The sequence below is a fragment of the Oryctolagus cuniculus genome, chromosome 17 (assembly GCF_051225735.1).
Source record: "Oryctolagus cuniculus isolate XC-2025 breed Fujian yellow rabbit chromosome 17, ASM5122573v1, whole genome shotgun sequence".
Lineage (NCBI taxonomy): Eukaryota > Metazoa > Chordata > Mammalia > Lagomorpha > Leporidae > Oryctolagus > Oryctolagus cuniculus.
Window position 1 is genome coordinate 44907427 of NC_142883.1, and position 22844 is coordinate 44930270.

At 40.0% G+C, this 22844-nt stretch overlaps 1 protein-coding gene and 1 pseudogene across 5 annotated transcripts in view; both read left to right on the forward strand.

Moving 5' to 3' along the window:
* The window catches only part of TAOK1 (TAO kinase 1), a 174660-nt gene that overhangs the window by 87703 nt on the left and 64113 nt on the right, over positions 1 to 22844 (forward strand). For all 5 annotated transcript variants that reach the window (XM_051824586.3, XM_002718911.6, XM_070061154.2 and 2 more), the window contains 6 exons: positions 4091 to 4162; positions 9460 to 9561; positions 10722 to 10767; positions 11993 to 12089; positions 13553 to 13666; positions 17451 to 17542. In XM_051824586.3, the coding sequence (XP_051680546.1) occupies positions 4091 to 4162; positions 9460 to 9561; positions 10722 to 10767; positions 11993 to 12089; positions 13553 to 13666; positions 17451 to 17542 (523 nt within the window). The remainder of the gene's footprint in view (positions 1 to 4090; positions 4163 to 9459; positions 9562 to 10721; positions 10768 to 11992; positions 12090 to 13552; positions 13667 to 17450; positions 17543 to 22844) is intronic.
* On the forward strand, positions 21200 to 21924 carry LOC149121209 (nucleophosmin pseudogene; annotated as a pseudogene).

The following is a 22844-nucleotide window of genomic DNA, read 5'->3' on the forward strand; positions in this document are numbered from 1 at the left end:
TGAAAAAGAAAACCACAAATTGGACAAAAATAATTTTAAGTTACAAATTTAATAATTTTTATCCAGAACATATTCAGAGTTCTATAAATACTCAAAAATAAGGACATTAACTCCTTATAACTAATCATGGGGCAGTTTTTGGCACAGTGGTTAAGCTGCTGATTGGGATGCCTGCATTCCATATCCAAGTGCCTGGGTTTGAGTCCCAGTTGTACTCCCAATTCCAACATCCTGCTGATGCGCACCCTGGGAGGCAATGGATGTTCGCTCAAATAGTTGGGTCCCAGTTTCTAGCTTTGGCCTGGCCCAGCCCTGGCAGTTATGGGCATATGGGGAGTGAATCAGCAGATGGGAATTGACTCTGTCTATCCTTTATCTCTTTCTCTTTCTCTTTGTCTCTCTCTCTCTCTTTCAAATAAAAAAATTTTTAATACAGAGTAAAGGTCCAAATTGAAACATCACCACAACAGTTCAGATGGCAAATAATAATATTAAAAAGTGTTCAGCATCACTAGTCCTTAGGGAGACAGAAATTAAAAATACATGGAGATACCACTACCCATCTTTAGAATCCCTTTAGAAAAATTAAAAAGAGACCGATGTTGAGGTGTAGCAGGTAAAAGCCATGAACCTGCAACGCTGGCATCCTGGTTTGAGTCCCATCTTCTTGACTTGTGAACCAGCTCTCTGTTAATGTGCCTGGGAAAATCAGTGGAAGATGGCCCAAGCGCTTGGGCCCCTGCACCCATGTAGGAAACCCAGAAGAAGCTCTTGGCTCTTGGCTTCATCCTGGCCTAACACTGGCCATTGCAACCATCTGGGCAGTTACCAGTGGATAGAAGATCTCTCTCTCTCTCTCTCCCTCTCTCTCTCTCTTTTCTCTCTGTACATCTGCCACTCAAATAAATTACATTATAAAAAAAAAACAGAAAGGAAAAAATTCAGGAAATACATATAGCTTATGAGTAAGTAGAACACCTGGAAATCTCATACATTGTTGGTGGAATGCTAAGTGGTCTTGGCACTGTGGAAAACAGTTTGACAATTTCTTATAAAGTTAAACATATAATTACCATATAAGCTACACATCCCATTTCTAGATAGTAATCCATGAGAAATAAAAAATTAAGTTCACATAAATACCTATGCATGTATATTTACAGTAGTTTCATTCAATTTTGCCAGGGCTGGTATCTGCTTAATTGTGTTCACTATGATGAGTGAATTTTATGTCATGTTCATTAAAAATATTATCAGTGGGGCTAGCACTTTGGTATAGTGGGTGAAGCCACTGTCTGTGGTGCATCATATATAGGCGCTGGTTTGTGTCCCAGCTGCCCCACTTCCAATCCAGCTCTCTACTATGGCCTGGGAAAGCAGTGGGCCCCTGCACCCATGTGGGAAATCCGGAGGAAGCTCCTGGCTCTTGGCTTCAGATGAGGTCAGCTTTGGTCATTGTTACCACCAGGGGAGTGAACCAGCGGATGGAAGACCTCTCTCTCTCGCCTCTGCCTCTGCCTCTCTGTAGCTCTGCCTTTCAAATAAATAAATGGATCTTTAAAAAGCAAAATATTATCAGCCATGCTTGAGTGAAACCCAAATGGAATGCAAACTGTAACAAATGAACCTAAGCATATTATAAATGAGCAGCATAAACACACAAAGGGAGGAGAGAACAACTAATCTAGTTCTTAGGAGAAGAAGTAATCTAATTACCTTGGACATGTTATTTGGTTAGATATTCTAAGACTAGTGACTTTCTCACAGGGATATTGTTTGACAATTCTGAACCTATTGTGTGTGTGTGTAGAGTAGATTTTAATTGGTAAATGTATTGTAGAAAATGGGAACCAATTTTCTCATAGCAACAAATAGTATATAGCTGTTTAATATTATGGTAAAATTATGGATTTAGTCTCTTTCCTTATGGGAACCTTAGGAATACAACCACACCTAAAATGTTTGCTCTATAGAAAATGTTTCAAATTCTTTACAGTTTGTGCTTCTGGTTTACTTCCCATTTGTAAATTGGAGACAAATAGATGTAAGAAAAATTCCATCTGTGATTTCATGATGCAAAGATAGCCATTGTTAACATTTAGTTATACATCCTAGTAAAATCTCTTTGTTTGAACATGTTGGACACAGGCTGTGTCTGTGTATGTTTTATGTTGCTAACATTTGTTTGACTTCTAGATTGGACACAAAATAAGGAAAGTAGGACCCAGGAAATAGGCATTACAAAAACATTCTTTTTTCTGAAATACAGTTTTGTCTGAATCTGAACTTGTTTCTTTTTTCTCCCTACACAATAATGTGGAGGAATATAGAATATAGGAAAAACAGAGTATTTTGTAAATACAGATGGGCCTTATATAACAATCACATTGGGGCTGGTGCTGTGGCGCAGTGGGTTAATGACCTGGCCTGAAGCGCTGGCATCCCATATGGGTGCCGATTCGGCTGCTCCACTTCCGATCCAGCTCTCTTTTATGGCCTGGGAAGGCAGTGGAGGATGACCCAAGGACCTGCACCTGCATGGGAGACCCGGAAGAAGCTCCTGGCTCCTGGCTCCTGGCTTCGAATCAGTGCAGCTCCAGCCTTTGCAGCCAACTGGGGAGTGAGCCATTGGATGGCGGACCTCTCTCTCTCTCTCTCTGCCTTTACTCTCTCTGTAACTCTGGCTTTCAAATAAATAAATCTTTATTTAAAAAATCCCATTGAGAAAATTATTGGCATGTAGGCACTTAATGTGATGCAATGATTTTGAGTATGGTTTACATCCAGTAAATAATACAGACATTAAATGTATTCTTTGATGAGATTAAGAAATTATACTTTAATAAAATTTAAGAGTCAGTCATGTAGAATGATATGGTATTTGCTGGGTAGAGTAGAAAGGATTAGATAGAGGATAGACTATGTCCTCTTTGAATATATCTCTTTCGAAAATAAATATTGTGTATATTTTTGAAATTGTATCAGTATGCATTGGGGGAGCAGTGCCTTTGATACAGGGTTTTGCTTTTTTTTTTTTTTTTTTTTTTTTTTCTTTTGAGCAGGATTATTTTTGTGCTTTTGTGAGTAAATTTTGTTGTAGGGGTAGGCAGTTGCCTAGAGGTTCAGAAGCCAATTAAGTTGTTGATATCCTGCATCAGAGAGCCTGGGTTCAATACCTGGCAGCAACTCTTATAACCAGCTCTAGGAGGAGGCAGTAGTGATGGCTCATGTAATTTGGTTTCTGCCACTTCCATGGGTCACTTAGATTGAGTTCTGGGTTGTGTCTTCCAGCTTCAACCCAGTCCAGTCCTTGCCAATGCAAGCATTTGAAGAGTATACCAGTGAATGAATGGGAACTCTGTTCTGTCTCTCTTTCTCTCTCTGACTCTCAAAGAAAAAAAAAATTTTTTTAATTTGTTGTATATATCTGAGATTTCCAATATGCAGTTATAGAATAGTAGAAACAATAAAATGGTTACTATAGTGAAGTAGGTTAACGTACCTGTCATCTCACATAGAAACGAGCAGCTAACATCTTACTTTTGTTAAGTCTGTAATACCATAGAATTTTATTAACTTTATTCCTCATTCTACATTATTATTAGATCGACATTTTTTTAATTTTTTAATCATTTATTTATTTATTTTAAATTCAGAATTACACGGAGAGAAGGAGAGGGAGAGAGAGAGGTCTTCCATTTGCTGGTTCACTCCCCAATTGGCCACAATAGCCAGAGCTGCGCCAATCCGAAGCCAGGAGCCAGGAGTTTCTTCTAGGTCTCCCACACTGGCGCAGGGGCCCAAGGACTTGGACCATCTACTACTGATTTCCCAGGCCATAGCTGAGAGCTTGATGGGAAGTGGAGCAGCCTGGTGCCTGTAATCTACATTATTATTAATCTTTAGACTTGTTCATCCTATATGTCTGGTATTTTGCATTCTTTGACTTATATCTCCCTATTGCTTCTCCCCTAAAAGCAGTTTTTATGTCCTTTTTCACATGATAGCTTATAAGTGCTTTTATTCTCAAAGAAATGATTGTGCTGATTTAATCTGTTCATTTTAAAACAACATTTTTTTTTAATTTTAGGCACGAGATGTGCGTACCAATGAAGTGGTGGCTATCAAGAAAATGTCTTACAGTGGAAAGCAGTCTACTGAGGTGGGTTAAATATGTATACTTTTATTGGCATGTTAGAGAAAGACATGCTATTTTTAACTGCAGAGAATGGGTGGAATTTTTTTAAAGCACAGTGTACAGAAATAAATGTATACAAATCTTAAATGTATATCTTACTTTTCTTTTATAATCTATTACATAGAGCCATATATACAACATTACTGGTATCCCAAAAGCTATGTAACTTTTACCTATGATTTTTAACTTTTTAAACTGTTGTTTGCTATATTATTCTATGTGTATTTTGGAGGCATTGTCAGTTTCTAAAGGGCTAATTAATATTCTTGACAGTAAATTTTGTTGAATATAATATTTGTAGATGTTTAAAAATTGTTTAGGACTGGCTTTGTGACACAGCAGTTTAATTACTGCACACAACACCAGTGTACTATATCAGAGTGCTTATTTGAGTATCAGCTGCTCCATTTCCCATCCAGCTCCCTGCTAATACACCTGGGAAAGCAGCAGAAGATGGCCAGCCGGCACCTCGGCTCACTAGGCTAATCCTCCACCTTGCAGTGCCGGCACACCGGGTTCTAGTCCCAGTCGGGGTGCCGGATTCTGTCCCGGTTGCCCCTCTTCCAGGCCAGCTCTCTGCTGTGGCCAAGGCCAGGGAGTGCAGTGGAGGATGGCCCAAGTGCTTGGGCCCTGCACCCCATGGGAGACCAGAATAAGTACCTGGCTCCTGCCATCGGATCAGCGCAGTGCGCCAACCACGGCAGCCATTGGAGGGTGAATCAACGGCAAAGGAAGACCTATCTCTCTGTCTCTCTCTCTCTCTCACTGTCCACTCTGCTTGTCAAAAAATAAAAATAAAAAAAATAATAATTAAAAAAGAGCAGGTTGCTAAGGGCAGGCGTCCCTGTCAGGGGGCGCAGGTTCGATTCCCAGCGCTTGCTCCTGACTGTGGGAAAAAAAAAAAAAGAAGAAGAAGAAGAAGAAGATGGCCTAAGTGCTTGGGTCCCTGCACTCATGTGGGAGACCAGGGTGGAGTTCCTGGCTGCTGGCGTTGGCCTGGTACAGACCTGGCTGTTGCAGCCATTTGAGGAATGAACCAGAGGATGGAAGATCTCTCTCTCTCTCTCTCTCTCTCTTTCTCTCTCTCTCTGTCACTCTACCTTTTAAATAAATAGATCTTTAAAATGTAAATAAATAAAATAAATTTTACTTACTTATTTATTTATTTATTTATTTTTATTTTTTGACAGGCAGAGTGGACAGTGAGAGAGAGAGACAGAGAGAAAGGTCTGATCCGATGGCAGGAGCCAGGTACTTATCCTGGTCTCCCATGGTGTGCAGGGCCCAAGCACTTGGGCCATCCTCCACTCCCTGGCCCTGGCCACAGCAGAGAGCTGGCCTGGAAGAGGGGCAACCGGGACAGAATCCGGCGCCCCGACCGGGACTAGAACCCGGTGTGCTGGCACCGCAAGGCAGAGGATTAGCCTAGTGAGCCGCGGCGCCAGCCTAAACTAAATTTTAATCAATAGGAAGTGTGTAACAATCTGAAAAAAAAAAAAAGTAAATTATTGCTACTATATTAAATGGACCTTAGTATTTTAAAAATTTATTTGAAAGGCAAAGAGACAAAGAGATGTCTTCTGTCTGCTGGCTGACTTTCCAGTGTCTACAGCAGCCAGGCTTGGACTAAGCTTAAAGCCAGGGGCTAGGAACTCAGTCCAGGTCGCCCATGTGAGTGGCAGGGTCTCAGCTACTTGAGCCATCACCCATTGCTTTCCAGGGTACATATTAGTAGGAAGCTGAACTCAGAAGTGGAGCTGGAAGTAAAATCTAGGCACTCCAGCATGGGATGCAGGCATCCCAACCAGTACCTTGATCAGTGTGCCAAAAGACCTTAAAGATATATTTTATTGATCTGAAAGAGAGAAGAGAGAGATTTTATTTTTTGATTTATTTATTTATTTGAAAGGCAGAGTTACAGAGAGGCGGAGGGAGGGAGGGAGGGAGGAAGGAAGGAGAGAGAGAGATAGAGAGAGAGAGAGACGCCTTCCATCCGATGGTTCACTCTCTAGATGGACGCAACAACCGAAGCTGCACCTATCCGAACCTAGGAGCTTCTTCCAGGTCTCCCACAAGGCTGCAGGGGCCCAAGGACTTGGGCCATCTCCTACTGCTTTCCCAGGCCATAGCAAAGAGCTAAATCGGAAATGGAGCAGTCAGGATTCAAACTGGCACCCATATGGGATGCCAGCACTGCAGGCAGTGGCTTTACCCACTATGCCACAGTGCCGGCCCCAAAGAGAGATCTTCCATCCACTGGTTCATTCCCCAAATGGCTGCAATGGTATGAACTGTGCCAGGCCGAAGCTGGGAGCTAGAAGCTTCTTCCAGGTCTCCCATGTGGGTGTAGGGGCCTAAGCACTTCAGCCATCTTCCGCTGCTTTCCCAGGCACATTAGCAATGGGCTGGATCAGAAGTGGAGCACTTGGGACTCGAACCAGTGCCACTATGGGATATCAGCTTTGCAGGCAGCAGTGTTTCAGGCAGCAGTGTTTCAGGCAGCAGTGTTTCAGGCAGCAGCTTTACCTGCTATGCCACAACATTTTGTTTTCCTACTATTTTTACTATTTTTCCTACTATTTTAGTATTTGCTACAAAGATTTTGTTTTCCTACTATTTTTTGGAATCTATTTTACTGTAAGTCTTGCTTTCATGGTGAATACACTAGGATATAATAATACAAGGAGTTTGAAATCAGGTATTGAAAAATAGACTTAAAAGATAAAAATACAAAATTTATTTCTCAACATAAGATCTTTCAGTTTTAAGCCACTTAAAAGCAGTGATACCAGCCCATTAGCTCATCCATAAATTTCAGTATCTTACTAGCTGAAGAAAAGTGGATGCCCTTTAAGATTTTTTTATGATTAAGAAACAAAAGTCTTTAGGGGCTAAATCAGAAATCCAAGGAGTATGCGTAATAAATTCTCATCCAAACTTGCAGAATGGCTGTTGTTTGGAGTAGTGATTGAGATGACTCTTGGGATGCTGGCATCCCATATTAGAGTGGCTCTGCTTCTGCTATTGCTGGCATTTAGGGAGCAAACCAATGAATGGGAGATCTCTATCTTTCTGTTTCAAATAAGTAAAATTTAAAATTTAAAGCCATAAAGCAGGTTTTCTGAATTTATGGCTGCACCACTTCTGATCTAGCTTTCTGTGATGGTCTGGGAAAGCAGTGGAAGATGGCCAAAGTCTTTGGGCCTCTGCACCCATATGGGAGACCTGGAAGAAGCTCCTGACTCCTGGCTTTGGATCAGCCCAGCTCAGGCTATTGTGGCCATTTGGGGAATGATTTAGCAGATGGAAGAATTTCTCTCTCTCTCTCTCTCCCCCTCTTTCTCTCTCTCTCTCTGCCTCTGCCTCTTCCTCTGTAACTCTGCCTTTCAAATAAATAAATAAGTCTTTTTTTAAAAGAATAAATCTAGTAGAAAGCATATCTTAAGGTTTTTGATTACACTACTTTCCCTTCTCTGAATTACATAGTCCAAATCAGTAGTAAAGCTTAAAAAAAAGAAAACAAGAAAAACAAATTCTTAGTCCCTTTCCCACACCATACCTCTGAGTATGGACCCAAGTACCTGGGTTTTTTTTTGTTTTGTTTTGTTTTGTTTTTTTGACAGGCAGAGTTAGACAGTGAGAGAGAAACAGAAAAGTTTTCCTTCCGTTGGTTTATCCCCCAGATGGCTGCTATGGCTGGCGCGTTGCGCCAATCCAAAGCCAGGAGCCAGGTGCTTCCTCCTGGTCTTCCATGCAGGTGCAGGGCCCAAGCACTTGGGCCATCCTCCACTGCCTTCCCGGGCCACAGCAGAGAGCTTGACTGGAAGAGGAGCAACCAGGACTAGTACCCGGTGCCGCAGGTGGAGGATTAGCCTAGTGAGCCACGGCGCCAGCCCAAGTACCTGTATTTTTTTTTTTTTTTTTTTTTTTTTTTTTGACAGGCAGATTGGACAGTGAGAGAGACAGAGAGAAAGGTCTTCCTTTGCCGTTGGTTCACCCTCCAATGGCTGCGGCTGGTGCACCGCGCTGATCCGATGGCAGGAGCCAGGAGCCAGGTGCTTTTCCTGGTCTCCCATGGGGTGCAGGGCCCAAGCACCTGGGCCATCCTCCACTGCACTCCCTGGCCACAGCAGAGGGCTGGCCTGGAAGAGGGGCAACCGGGACAGAATCCGGCGCCCCGACCGGGACTAGAACCCGGTGTGCCGGCGCCGCTAGGCGGAGGATTAGCCTAGTGAGCCGCGGCGCCGGCCAGTACCTGTATTTTTAAGAGTTCTTGGTTGCTTCTTAAGAGTAACTATTTAGAATACATCCTCTTTTTTTTTTTTTTTTTAAGATTTATTATTTATTTTATTTGAAAGAGTTATAGAAAGAAGGAAACAGACACACACACACACACACACACACCCTATACACCCTACACACAGATCTTCCATTCTTTGGTTCACTCCCCCAAATGGCTGCTAAGGCTGGGCTAGGCCAAAGCCAGGAGATTCATCTGGGTCTCCCATGTGGGTGGCAGGGGCTCAATTCCTTGGGCTATCCTTAGCTTCTTTCCCAGGCACATATGGGATACTGGCATCACAGATGGTGGCTTAATCCACTACACCACAGGGCTATCCTAGGATTATAGAATTTTATAAGGCTCTTTGCTGATAAATTTTATCAAACTAAAATTTTTGTACCTCAAATGAAGTAATTTTGTAAATTATATAATTGCATTGTAAACTTTATGAATGTTATTTTAAAATTTTTATATTTTGATATTTCATCTAAAAATTACAAATTAGGGGCTAGCTTTGTGGTACAGCGAGTTAAGCCGCTGCCTGCAACACTCACATCCCTTATTTATGCTGATTTAAGTCTCAGCTGTTCAACTTTTGATCTAGCTCCCTGCTAATGCACCTGGGAAAGCAACAAAGGAGTACCCAAGTCCTTTGGCTCCTGTGCCCATATGGGAAACCCAGATGGAGTTCCAGGCTCCTGGCTTTGGCCTTGCCCAGCCCCAGCTATTAAGGCCATTTAGGTAGTGAACCAGTAGATGGAAGATCTCTCTAGGTCTCTCTCCTGTAACTCTGCCTCCCAAATACATAAATAAATAAACCTTTATAAAATTCAGGTTAAGCAAAGGTGTATGTTCTTGTTAACCCTTCTTTTTCTAGTAATTATTTTTTTCCTCTGTAATTTTATAACCTATTTTTATAGCTTTCTTAGAGTTAGAACACCAATTCATAATTCTTTGCCCTTTTCTTTTCTCCCCACAGAAATGGCAGGACATTATTAAAGAAGTCAAGTTTCTACAAAGAATAAAGCATCCCAACAGTATAGAATACAAAGGCTGCTATTTACGTGAACACACAGCATGGGTTGGTATCTGTTCTCTCTTTGTAATTTTGGTTGTAAGTTAAGAATGAACTAATTCAGAGTGTCTGCTTGTGTAGAAACATGTGAAAACACCTGAAATAATTGTTCATACTGAGACTGAAAGGGCAGCATTTCTAGAATTCTGCTGACCTCAATGTAAAATACCTTCCATGTGTTTTAATGCAAGGATTCAACATTGTGAAAATAGTTCCATTAGTTGAGGATGAAAGTTAACAGTTTTTTGATACAAATATATTATGTCCATTTTACCAAAATAATCTTGATGCAGTTTGGTCAAATCTTTATGAAATTTGAACTTATACTGATTTATTGATTGAATAATACTAAAGTTAGAGAATTGAGGCACTTTATTATAAGAAGTACAGATTAATTTTACCCTGTTGTTACCATTGATAGGACATGGTAGTATCTATAATGGTATATGTGTATAATAAGGTATATCTTGTAAGACAAAGATTAAATTTCTTTGAATAGGAATTAGCTCTTATTTTGAAAAATTAATAAGCACAACTGATTATCATTTTAATAAATGTAATTTAGTTTTAGGTTTTTAATTTTTTTTACATTTTAATGCAGTTTAATTTTGGTGATGGGGTGGTGGTGACACCTGTAAGTGAAGCTATGGTTTAAGAATAAGCAGTGACATTGGCTAGGTTACCACTCTGTCAAAGTTTCTCCATTTATGAAACAAGTGTAATACTAGACCTCCCTCAAGGTTGTTGCAAGGGTTAAATCGGTTAATATATTTAAAATACCTGGCACATAGATGGTACTTTGTGTTTGCTTTAAAGGAAACATTTAAGCTGTAACCAAGCCGTTGTATATGTAGTTCCAGAGAACAGTTTTCTGCCTCCTAACAATGATCAGTTTTGTTTTTACAGGCTAATCGTCATAGAATATGTTATTCCTTTCTAATTGTACTTGGTAATTATATATGGCATTATTAAAAGACTGAGGTATCAGTGGCTTAGTTTTATATATCCATTTACCATATTGCTGAATATTATTGATAAAATGTAAATGATGACTGGAGTTTGTTTTACCACAAACAATTTTCTTAACTTCTTGGTAAAATTTTGATCTCAAATAGAATCTTGTAAAAATGTATTTTAATGCTTTTATAACTTTTCTTTCCATGTAGCTTGTAATGGAATATTGTTTAGGATCTGCTTCAGATTTACTAGAAGGTAGGTTTCCTTCAATAATTATAAAAGTATTGGGGCAGGCATTTGATCTAGTGGTTAAGACGCCCTCAAATTAACTTGGATTGCCTGGATTTGATACCTATCTCTATCTCCTGACTTCAGCTTTTACAGGTTAGACCCTGAGAAGCAGTGGTGATGGCTCAAGTAACTGGCTTCCTGCCACCCACATGTGAGACTTGGCTTGAGTTCCCAGCTCTTGGCCTCCTCTCAGCCCAATCCTGACCTTTAAAGGCATTTGAAGAGTGAACCACTGGATGGGAGCTTTCTTTCTCTTTTCTGAGTCAGTCTCTCTCAGTCTGTCTCTCTCTCTCTCACACACACACACACTTAAAAATTAATTCCAATTAATTGTCGCTCCAATTAAAAAGAAATTTATTAATAGACTAATTCAGTTAGAAATTGTGTAATGTTTAATAACTGAATAGCATGAGATTTCTGGAAAAAAATCCTTAACCTTTTTCATATTCTCAGTATGTGTTATCCTTATTAAATATTAAATAGTAGCATAAAAGAGGCAGTTTGTCTGTCATCATGACTTTACATTTGTCAGGATTCTTTTTCATTCAATTTGGTCCTCTTTCTGTACAAGTTAAAGATAGATAAATGAGAATAAAGTAAAATGTCTGGGGTAGCCATATTTCCTAATGGTTGGGATGCTCACATCCCATATTGGAGTATGTGGGTTTGAGTCCCAGCTCCCTTTTGCCTTCCAGCTTCCTGCTAAGGTGGACTCTAGGTGGTGGCTTAAATCATTGGGTCTCTGCCACTCACATGGGAAACCTGGATTGAATTCCAGTTCCCAGCTTTGGCCTAGCCTAGCCCTCACTTTTGCACACATTTGGGGAGTGAACCAGTAAGTGGGAAATCTCTGTCTTATCTCTCTGTGTCTCCCCTTACCCCTAGTCACCGACGCTGCTGAAATATTTTTTTTTAAAAGAAAGAATTTCTTTGGTATTTTTGTTTTTATACTCACCAAGTAATTGTTCAATATTGTAAATTAAAAGGAAAATTGGCTGAGAATTATACTTTTTAACTGCTGGCACAACTATGTATTAATTAGAAAGTTCAATAATTTTATCATTTTGTTATAGAAATTTTTTCTTGCTAAATGTCAGCTTTTAAAATATACCCATATATTAGATAAGTATATTTAGAAAACAAAGATGTTCTATGTAATAATTATTTTTAAATACACTCTTATTTTAAGTTCACAAAAAGCCATTACAAGAAGTGGAAATAGCAGCAATTACACATGGTGCTCTACAGGGACTAGCCTATTTACATTCTCATACTATGATCCATAGGTAAGTGCTTTGAAAATCATTAAATATTGACAAGCAAATGGCTTGTTGTATCTGTCAAATCTAGAATTTATTAACCCTGAAATTTTTGTTGGATATAGTCAATTTGAATTATATAATCTTTTTTTATTTTTGGATTGTTAGTGTATTAAAACGAACATACTGATACTCTTTGTATCACTGTTTAAGATACTTTTTGACTTATATGTGCTGCTGGATCTTCTAAATATGTACACTTCATAGATTTGCCATAGAAATTTAATTGTAGAGTCAATTTGCAAACTGAAAGGGATGTAAGGAATCATGTAATCTTTTTTTTCTCATTTTACATTTGAACAAAATGATGCTCCAATTTCTTACTGTAATTTCCCAAAGTTTATGTAGAGAGCTAAAACTGAAATCTCTTTCATTGATTATTCCAATCATGGATAAATAAAAGCTACTTAAGACTATGCTTTTGAGCATTAATCCTTAGTAATCTTTGATGAAAAAAAAATAACTGAAGTTAACACATTTTATAGTGCATTTTTGTCACTGGTATTGGTTTTGGCTGTTTTAGAAGGAAACAGCATTTTAAAATTATATATATATAAATCAGGCAGTACATATTAAACTATATAACAGGGCCAATGTGAATTAATAGGCTGTCATTTCTTAGGTGATGATAATAAAGCCTAAGGGAAACATTTGTAGTAGTAAATAAATGGATCACAGGGTTTGGATTAGAACCTAGGGCTTTTTTAACTTCAGACTACCTCTTAATTAAAAAAAAAAAAAAAAAAAAAAAAAAACTGGAAGGAAAATAGATTCACATAGTATTGTTTGTAGGACAATAATTTTTTGAAAGATTAGATTATTGTTATAATGCCTATTGGACATAGAGTCCCATTATAAAAATATTCTTCATTTTCTTAAGTTTGGAGAAAGTTAAGTTTCAAAGTAAATCTGATATCAGTAATATTGTATTATGTTTTAGTTTTGTTTCTTATTTAATTATAACTGTGCTAAAGTTTGGAAATGATATGAATAATCTCTTAAAAACCAACTTTGTAGGATAAGTTTCTGTTTTCTTTTTATGTTTTCTTTTTTATTTTAAATTAGATTCTCAGAAATCTTACACATTATGATATGGCTGTTACCTAATTGAGGTATATTTCAAAAGCCATGGTTTGTACCAATAAACAGAGGCTTAAATATAGATTATATACTGTAATCACCTTACTTTGTTTTTTTTTTTTTGTTTTTTGTTTTTTAGTGGTATTTGTCTCAGAAAATTGTTACTATACTAGTATTCTTACTTGGGTTCTGTATTTTTTTGTCTTCATCTCTTTACCACAATTATGGGATTCTCATTTAATTATTTTGATTTATCTTTCCCTGTTTTATGAATTCTTACCTGATTTTTATCATTTTAAACACAGTCTAATGAGAAAAAATAAATAATTTGCTGTGTTTCTTAATCCCAGAGATATCAAAGCAGGAAATATTCTTCTGACAGAACCAGGCCAAGTGAAACTTGCTGACTTTGGATCTGCATCCATGGCATCTCCTGCCAATTCTTTTGTGGGAACGCCTTATTGGTAAGAATATTCCTATCTGATGTTAATACTCCTGATTGAAATAGGTAAAGTATTTTTTTTTTCAGATGTCTTTTTTTCCCCTAAAAATACACTGCGGTTTTTAGACAGTTTTACTTTAAGCATTACATTTAGTTTTAACTATGGACTTGGAATGCTTCTGCATTTTATTTTTTCATGTTGTCCTTGCCACAGTTGCTTTCCTATTAGGATTTGCATCATAAATGGGGTGTGGGGATGAAAAAAATTGAAACAATCAAATAGGGGGAGAGATAGACATAATAAGTGGTAATTTGTGTGTGGATTTTTTTTTTTTAAGATTTATTTATGCCAGCGCGCGGCTCACTAGGCCAATCCTCTGCCTGTAGCGCCGGCACTCCGGGATCTAGTCCCGATTGGGGCACCGAATTCTGCCCTGGTCACTCCTCTTCCAGTCTAGCTATCTGCTGTGGCCCCGGAAGGCAGTGGAGGATGGCCCAAGTGCTTGGACCCTGCACCCACATGGGAGACTAGGAAGAAGTACCTGGCTCCTGGCTTCAGATTGGCATAGCTCTGGCCGTAGCGGCCATTTTTGGGGTTAACCAACGGAAAGGAAGACCTTTCTCTCTGTCTCTCTCTCTCACTGTCAAACTCTACCTGTCAAAAAAAATTTTTTTTATTTATTTTGGGGCTGGCACTGTGGTGCAGCAGGTTAATGCCCTGGCCTGAAGCGCAGGCATCCCATATGGGCACCGGTTCTAGTCCTGGCTGCTCCTCTTCTGATCCAGCTCTCTGCTATGGCCTGGGAAAGCAGTGCAAGATGGCCCAAGTCCTTGGGTCCCTGCACCCACATGGGAGACCCAGAAGAAGCTCCTAGCTCCTAGCTCCTGGCTTCGGATTGGCACAGCTCCGGCCGTTGCAGCCAACTGGGGAGTGAACCATCGGATGGAAGACCTCTTTCTCTCTCTCTCTCTCTCTCTCTGCCTCTCCTCTCTGTGTAACTCTGAATTTCAAATACATAAATAAATATTTTTTAAAAAAAGATTTTAAAAAAAGATTTATTTTTATTTGAAAGGCAGAGTTACAGAGAAGCAGAGGCAGAGAGAGAGCTAAATCTTCCAACTGCAGGTTCACACCCCAAATGGCCACAGTGGCTGGATATTTACTGTATCATTGATATTTAGACTAAGAATCCTTGAACACAGGGACTTGAGTTTCTCCTATTTTGTTTTGACTTTTTAGTGTCAGAAATACTGGTCATATGTACCCACCACTCAGCCCAACAATACCACATGGCCAGGACTACCCTATGTACTCTCTTTTCTTGCCTACCCCATTATTTTTAAACAGACCTAGACATTATCTAGTTTCATTCATAAATAATTAACTAGGGGTATGGCCATGTGGCATAGCAGGCAAAATTCCCACCTGTGATGCCAGCATCCCATGTGTGTGCCAGTTTGTGTCCCAGCTGCTCCACTTTCAACTCAGCTCCCTGCTAGTGGTCTGGGAAAAGGACAGAAGATGGTCTAAGGGTTTGGGTTCCTGCCACCCATGTGGGAGACCCAGATGATGCTCCTGGCTTCGGCATGGCCAAGGCCTTGCCATTTGCAATCATATGGGGAGTGAACCAATGGATGGAAGTTTTCTCTCTCTCTCTGTCTCTGTCTCTGTCCCTCTCTCTACGTAACTCTGATTTTCTAATAAATACATAAATCTTTTAAAAAATCAGGTATCTATCAGTAAAATTTGAAGGGAATACTTTTTCAGATCTTTAACTTCCCTATGGGTCCTCTTTATGTACAGAGTGTGATGTGATGTCTTAGATCAACTGCATATTCTTTCTCATCTACCTTTCAATCTTGCTTTGTTCTGCTTTATAAACGAAAGGCTTCCTATGTCGTGAATATTATGGTGACATATTGCTCTGTGACGTGAAAGCCTTAGAGGCAACCAGAGACATTTTGCCAATGTAATAACATCTTGGGGAAATTTTGAAGGATCAGGGCACAAACTGATGACAAGATCCTGTCCTTACTGTGGCAAAGTGTGTTAAGCCATGGCCTGCAGCACCAGCATCTCATCTGGTGCCAATTAGAGTCCTGGCTGTTCCGCTTCCAATCCAGCTCCCTGCTAACATGCCTAATAACAGCAAGGAAAGATGGCCCAAGTCCTTGGGCCCCTGCACCCACATGGCAGACCCAGATGGAATTCCAGATTCCTAGCTTCTGCCTGGCCCAGTCGTGGCCACTGGGGCCATTTAGGGAGTGAACCCTTGGATAGAAGATTGATCTCTGTCTCTCCCCACCCCATCTCTGCCTTTTGAATAAATAAATAAATAAATATGAGAGAGAGAGAGAGAGAGAGAGAGAGAGAGAGAGAGAGAGACTGAGAGACTCTGTCCCTTTCTATATATCTTCCTTCCCTTACTTTTACTCTTGCTTTTTCTCCCAATACCTTTCACCCCTCTCCCCTTTTTCTTCTATGTAGAATTCAAAACTGAAATGGTTTCCTGGAAACAAGTTAACATGTTTGTTTTCATTGAAATGTAAAGCCAGATTTTTTTTTCTGACCAAGTAATTTTCATCTGTTTGATTGATATTACCATGAAGACTGGCTCTGCTAATAAGGTTATAAAGCAGTGTGATTAGTAAATTGAATGAAGTCATGCAATTCCACATTTTAAATCTCGTTAAAATATGTGTACAATATACAGTATACGTGTATGCTGTACTTTTACATCTTTTGTAACTATTAAATTTATAAAATGTTGTTATCCAGAAATGTGCAAGGGAAGATATAATCTTTATAAATTTTAGGAGGTAAATGAATACAAATATTTGAAGAACATTGTTCTCGGCCGGCGCTGCGGCTCAGTAGGCTAATCCTCTGCCTTGCGGCGCTGGCACACCGGGTTCTAGTCCTGGTTGGGGCGCCGGATTCTGTCCCAGTTGCCCCTCTTCCAGGCCAGCTCTCTGCTGTGGCCCGGGAGTGCAGTGGAGGATGGCCCAAGTGCTTGGGCCCTGCACCCCATGGGAGACCAGGAGAAGCACCTGGCTCCTGCCATCAGATCAGCGCGGTGCGCCGACCGCAGCAGCCATTGGAGGGTGAACCAATGGCAAAGGAAGACCTTTCTCTCTGTCTCTCTCTCTCACTGTCCACTCTGTCCCCCCCCCCCCCAAAAAAAAGAGGAGCATCCAAGACTTGAACTGGCTCCTATATTGGATGCCAGCATTGCAGGTGGCCCTTTAACCTGCTAGGCGATAGCACTGGCCCCAAATGTCATACTCTTATTTGAGTTACTGAATGTTACCTCATAGGTTGGACCTTTAGCCTCGTGGTTAAGATAAAGGTTAAGATATTCATATCCCATATCTGAGTACTTAGGTTCAGTTCCTGGCTATGGCTGCTAATTACGGCATCCTGCCAGCACAGACCCTGGGAGAGCGTAATGATGTCTCAAGTAATTGAGTTTCTGCCACCCATATGGGAGACTTGGATTGAGCTTCCTGCTCCTGGCTATGACCCTGGCCCAGCTCCAGCCATTGTTGGCATTTGGGGAATGAATGAGCATATGGGAGCTCTCTCACACTTTGTCTATCTTTCTCTCTGTCTGTCTTTCAATATATAAAGGTTTTTAAAAATATATTTACTTCACAACCTCTGATGTACTTATTTCCCATTTTAAAACTTCTTATGTCCAAGTGTATTGACTGGAATTCAAACCATGTTCTCCAAGTTGATGGTTATTAATTTTTAAAGAATTATATACATTTTTAAACTTTAAATGTATATTTTATATTTTTAGGATGGCCCCAGAGGTAATTTTAGCCATGGATGAAGGGCAGTATGATGGCAAAGTAGATGTATGGTCTCTTGGAATAACATGTATTGAACTAGGTAAGTATTGTTCTTTACTATGGATTAAGTTTTGATGCATATTTTACCTCCATGTCTGTACCAAATTGTAGATTTTTATCTTATCTGTCAATACCTAAGAAGAATTAATGTATTAAAATTTTCATTTCCATTGTCTGGCAGTTTTTACATATATTAGATAGGTGTATTTGTTAATTAGAATAGCACACTTAGTGCCACTGGCTCTGTGGAGAAATGATTGATCTAGAATCTGGAGTAGGGAAGTACAAGATAAGCTTGAGACACATTAGTATGGCCAGAAAGCTAAGAAGTAAGCAAATAATAGGGCAATAATAATAATGGAGACAAATGAAGATCATGATAAATGATAAATTACAGCCTAATTACAATAAAAATCTGTGAATCCATAAAATAAAAACCATTTTAAAGTCTTCTAATAAATAAGATATTCATATAGATGCACAGTACTTTATCACAAAATGCTTATTAATGAAAAAGGAGAAACTTCAGCATGAAGATGATGAGCAAACATACTTTTTTTTTTTTTTTAATTTATTTGTTTATTTGAAACTCAAAGCTACAGAGAAACAGAAGAGAGACGATTCTTCCATCCACTGGTTTACTTCCCAAATGACTTCAGTCACTAGGGCTAGGCCAGGCTAAAGCCAGGAGCCAGAAGATTCATCTGGGATCTCCCACGCGAGCACCTCTTCTGCTGCTTTTCCAGGCCACCAACAAGGAGCTGGATCAGAAGTGGAGCAGGAGCCAATGCTGTGGCGTAGCAGGTAAAGCCACTGGCTGCTCCACTTCTGATCAAGCTCTCTGCTGTGGCCTGGGAAAGCAGTGGAAGATGGCCCAAATCCTTGGGTCCTTGCACCCGTGTGGAAGACACAGAAGAAACTCCTGGGTTCGGATTGGCACAGCTCTGGCCTTTGAGGCCAATTGGAGAGTGAACATCGGATGGAAGACCTCTCTCTCTTTTTCTCTCCTTCTCTCTTTTTGTAACTCTGTCTTTTAAATAAATAAATAAATTTTTAAAAAAAGAATTAGAGCAGCCAGGAGTTGAATTGTGCCCATATGGGATGTCAGCATAACAGGCATCTGCTACACTGCCCCAGACATCATCAGTAATGGGATCACTCAATGTCACGTTCAACCTGGTAGGCTGTAGTGAGCAAAATATAGCACTACTTTGGTGGAATTCTTGCCAAAGATATATAACCCGAATCCAGTCACAGGAAATAACAGACAAACTAAGGGTGTATTCAAGAGTTCTGTATATTTCAAAATTGTAAGAGTCATGATTTCAACTTTTACCTTAAGAAACTAGAGTAAGAGACTGGCACTGTGGCATAGCCCGTAAAGCCACTGCAGTGTCCACATCCCATGTGGGTGTCAGTTAGAGTCCCAGCTGCTTCACTTCCCATCCAACTTTTCTGTTTATGGCCTGGGAAAGCAGTAGAGGATGGTCCAAGTGCTTGGGCCCCTGCGCCCGTGTGGGCCAGAAGAAGCTCCTGGCTCCTGTCTTCAAATCAGCCCAGTTCCAGCTGTTGCAGCAATTGGGGGAGTGAACCAGCAGATGGAAGACTTTCTCTCTCTCTGTCTCTCTCTCTCCCTGACTCTCTCTGCCTCTCTGTAACTCTGCCTTTTAAATAAACAAATAAATCTTTTTTTATTTTTTTTTTTACAGATAGAGTTAGGCAGTGAGAGAGAGAGAGACAGAGAGAAGGGTCTTCCTTCCATTGGTTAACCCCAAAAATGGCCGCTACGGCCAGAGCTATGCCAATCTGAAGCCAGGAGCCAGGTGCTTCCTCCTGGTCTCCCATGTGGGTGCAGGGTCCCAAGCACTTGGGCCATCCTCCACTGCTTTCTGGGCCACAGCAGAGAGCTGGACTGGAAGAGGAGCAACCAGGACTAGAATCCGGTGCCCATATGGCTTGCCAGCGCCACAGGTGGAGGATTAACCAAGTGAGCCATGGTGCAAGCCCCACTAATAAATCTTAAAAAAGAGAGAGAGAGAGAGAAAGAAAGAAACTAGAAGAAGGGGCCAGCGCTGTGGCATAGTAGGCTAAGCTACCGCGTGTGGTGCTGGCATCCCATATGGACACCAGTTTGTGTCCTGGCTGTTCCACTTCTTATCCAGCTCCATACTAATGGCCTGGGAAAGCAGCGGAAGATGGCCCAAGTCCATGGGCCCCTGCATCCATGTGAGAGACCTGGATGAAGCTCCTGGCTCCTGGCTCTGGATCTGGATCTGCCCGGCTCCAGCTTTGTGATTTCTTGGATAGTGAAACAGCTGATGGAAGACCTCTCTCTCCATCTCTCCCTCCCTCCCTCTCTCTGTCTGTAACTCTGCCTCTCAAATAAATGATCTTTAAAAAACTTTTTTAAAAAGCAACTAGAATAAGCAGAAAATGGAAACCCAAAATAAACAGAAGAAATAGAATAATAAAGATCAAAACATGGGCCAACATTGTGGCATAGCCATTAAAGGTGCTACGTGTGACACCAACATCAAATATAGGCACCAGTTTGAGACCTGGCTGTTCTTCCTACCCAGCTCCCTCGTAATGTGTCTGGGAAAGCAGCGGAAGATGGCCTGAGTGTTTGGGATCCTACCACCCTTATGCAAGACCAGGAAGAAACTCCTGGCTCTTGGCTTCTGCCTGGCTTAGCCCTAACTGTTTCAGTGATTTGGGGAGTACAGCAATGGATGGAAGATCTCTGTCTCTCCCCCTCTCTCTTTAATTCTGGCTTTCAAATAAATAAATAAATATTTAATAAATAAATAAAAAATCAAAGCAGAAATCAGTTGCATAGGAAATTTAGTGAAATTTAATACTAATTTTTTGAGAGGATTAATTAAAGTGGTAAACTCCTAAACATATAGATCACCAAGAAAAAGAGATACAGGGGGCAGTGCTGTGGCATAGCAGGTAAAACCATTGCCTGCAGTGCCGGCATCCCATATGGGTACTGGTTCAAGTCCTGGCTGCTCCACTTTTGATCTAACTCTCTGCTATGGCCTGGGAAGGCAGTGGAAGATGGCCCAAGTCCTTGGGCCCCTGTACCCACATGGGAGTCCTGGAAGAAGCTCCTGGCTCCTGGCTTCAGATCGGCCCAGTGGATGGAAGATCTCTCTCTTTTCCCTCTCTCTGTCTCTGCCCCTCTGTAACTCTGCCTTTCAAATAAAAATAAATAAAGCTTTTAAAAAAAATCCACACACAAATTACCACTTACCATGTCTATCTCTTCCCCCTTTCAAATAAATAAATATTTTATAGAGGAAAGAAAAAGAGATAGAGATTTCCTTTATCAGGAATGAGAGGTAATAGTCAATATAGGTTTTACAGATATTAAGAAAATAATTTGGGAAATAAAATTTTTAAAAAGAAAAGAATAAAAAGAATAAAGAAGATAATAGAGAAATAACATTTGTCTGTCAGTTTCACAACTCAGATAAAATGGACAAGTTCCTAGAAGGATGCAAATGATCAAAGCTTTTGCTATACTATTGAGATGTTGGAATGAAGAATGGGGCTTGGAATTTATGTAATAGACATCTATCAGTATTAAATTAGTATAGTATCTTTCCTTAGGAAAGTGTTCTTGGTTATAGAAAATATGCACTCAAATATTTAGGGATAGTAGGCCATCAGTTCAAAAATTTATTTTCAGTTGATTCACTTGAGAAAGTTCTTGAGCTCTACTTAAAGGTCTTTTGATTTCTGTTTTTTTTTTTTTTTTAATTGTTGTTAAGATTGGTTCAAAATGAGAAATACTTTAAAAACAACTTATTTGCCTGGTGTGATTTTGTCCTGTGTGGCTGTTCTTTGCAACAGCAATGTTTATCTCTATCTACTACTCCCCATGAAAGATTCGATGGATAAGGACATAAATCCCCTGAGCTCCAGAACTATTTTTGGTTGTAAACTAGAGGTTGACAAAGATTATCACTTTAAAGTGGACAGTGATGAAAATGAGCACCAGTTATCTTTAAGAATGGTTGGAGTAGGCACTGGTTCAAAGGATGAATTGCTCATTGTTGAAGCTGAGGCAGTGAATTATGAATGAAGGCAGTTCAGTTAAATTAACACTGGCAACTTTGACAACAACAATTTCCCTTGGGGGTTTAGAAATAATACCACCTGTGATTTTAAGTTTAAAATACGGTTCTAGGCCTATGTATATTGGTGTACAGCATTTAGTAGCTGTGGAGTAAGGTGCAGAATCAAAAGATGAAGAGAAAGAGAATGAAATTATTAATTATATCTGGAAAGCCATCTTCTGGAGGTGGCAGCAGAGTACCACAGAAAAGTGTAAAGCTTGCTACTGTGAAGGTGATGAGGAAGAGGAAATTGAAGAAAAAATCCAGTGAAGAAATCTATACAAGATACCCCAGCCAAGAATACAGAAAAATGAAGCCAGAATAGTAAATACTCAAAACAAAAAAATCAAATTAAGATCAAAAAGTCAAGAGTCCTTCAAAAAATAGGAAAAAACTTCTAAAAATGAGCTAGTTCTGTAGAGGACATTAAAATGAAAATATAAGCAAATATAGAAAAAGGTAGTTATCTCCCAAAGTGGGAGCCAAATTCACCAGTTTCTTTGTGTGTGTGAAGAATTGCTTCCTGATGACTGAACAGGCTATTCAAGATCATTGGCAGTGGAGGAAATCTTTTTAAGAACGTAGTTTAAGGGGCTGGTACTGTGCTGTAGAGGGTTGTACTGCCACCTGCAGTGTCAGCATCCCAAATATGGTAGTCCTGGCTGCTCCACTTCCAATCCAGTTTCCTGTTGATGGCCTCAGAAAGCGTAGAGGATAATCCAAGTGCTTGGGGCCCTGCACCCATGTGGAAGACCAAGAAGAGACTCCTGGCTCTTGGCTCCGTTGGCCTCACTCAGCCCTAGCCATTGCAGCCATCTGGGGAGTGAACCAGCAGATGGAAGATGGAAGTTATCTCTCTCTGTAACTCTGCCTTTCAAATAAGTAAATAAATAACTCTTAAAAAGAGAGAGAAAGAATAGTTTAAACAGTTTGTTGAAATTTTCCATCTTATTTCATTCTGTAACAGCTGATATCTGGTTGTCCTTTTTATAATGCAGGGTAAGAACTTTACCTGCCATGATTGATAAATGTTGTCCAGGTTCCATTGCCAAGAATGTGTTGTCCAAAATGCCGGTTTAAGTTGTAAAGATGGAACTCTGCCCTTTGTTGGTTTTGAACATTTATGGAATGTAATGATAAGACACATTACTAGTGGTAGTCAGACATAAAAATTGTGGGTAGACAAAAATACACATTGGAAATAAACTCCGTATT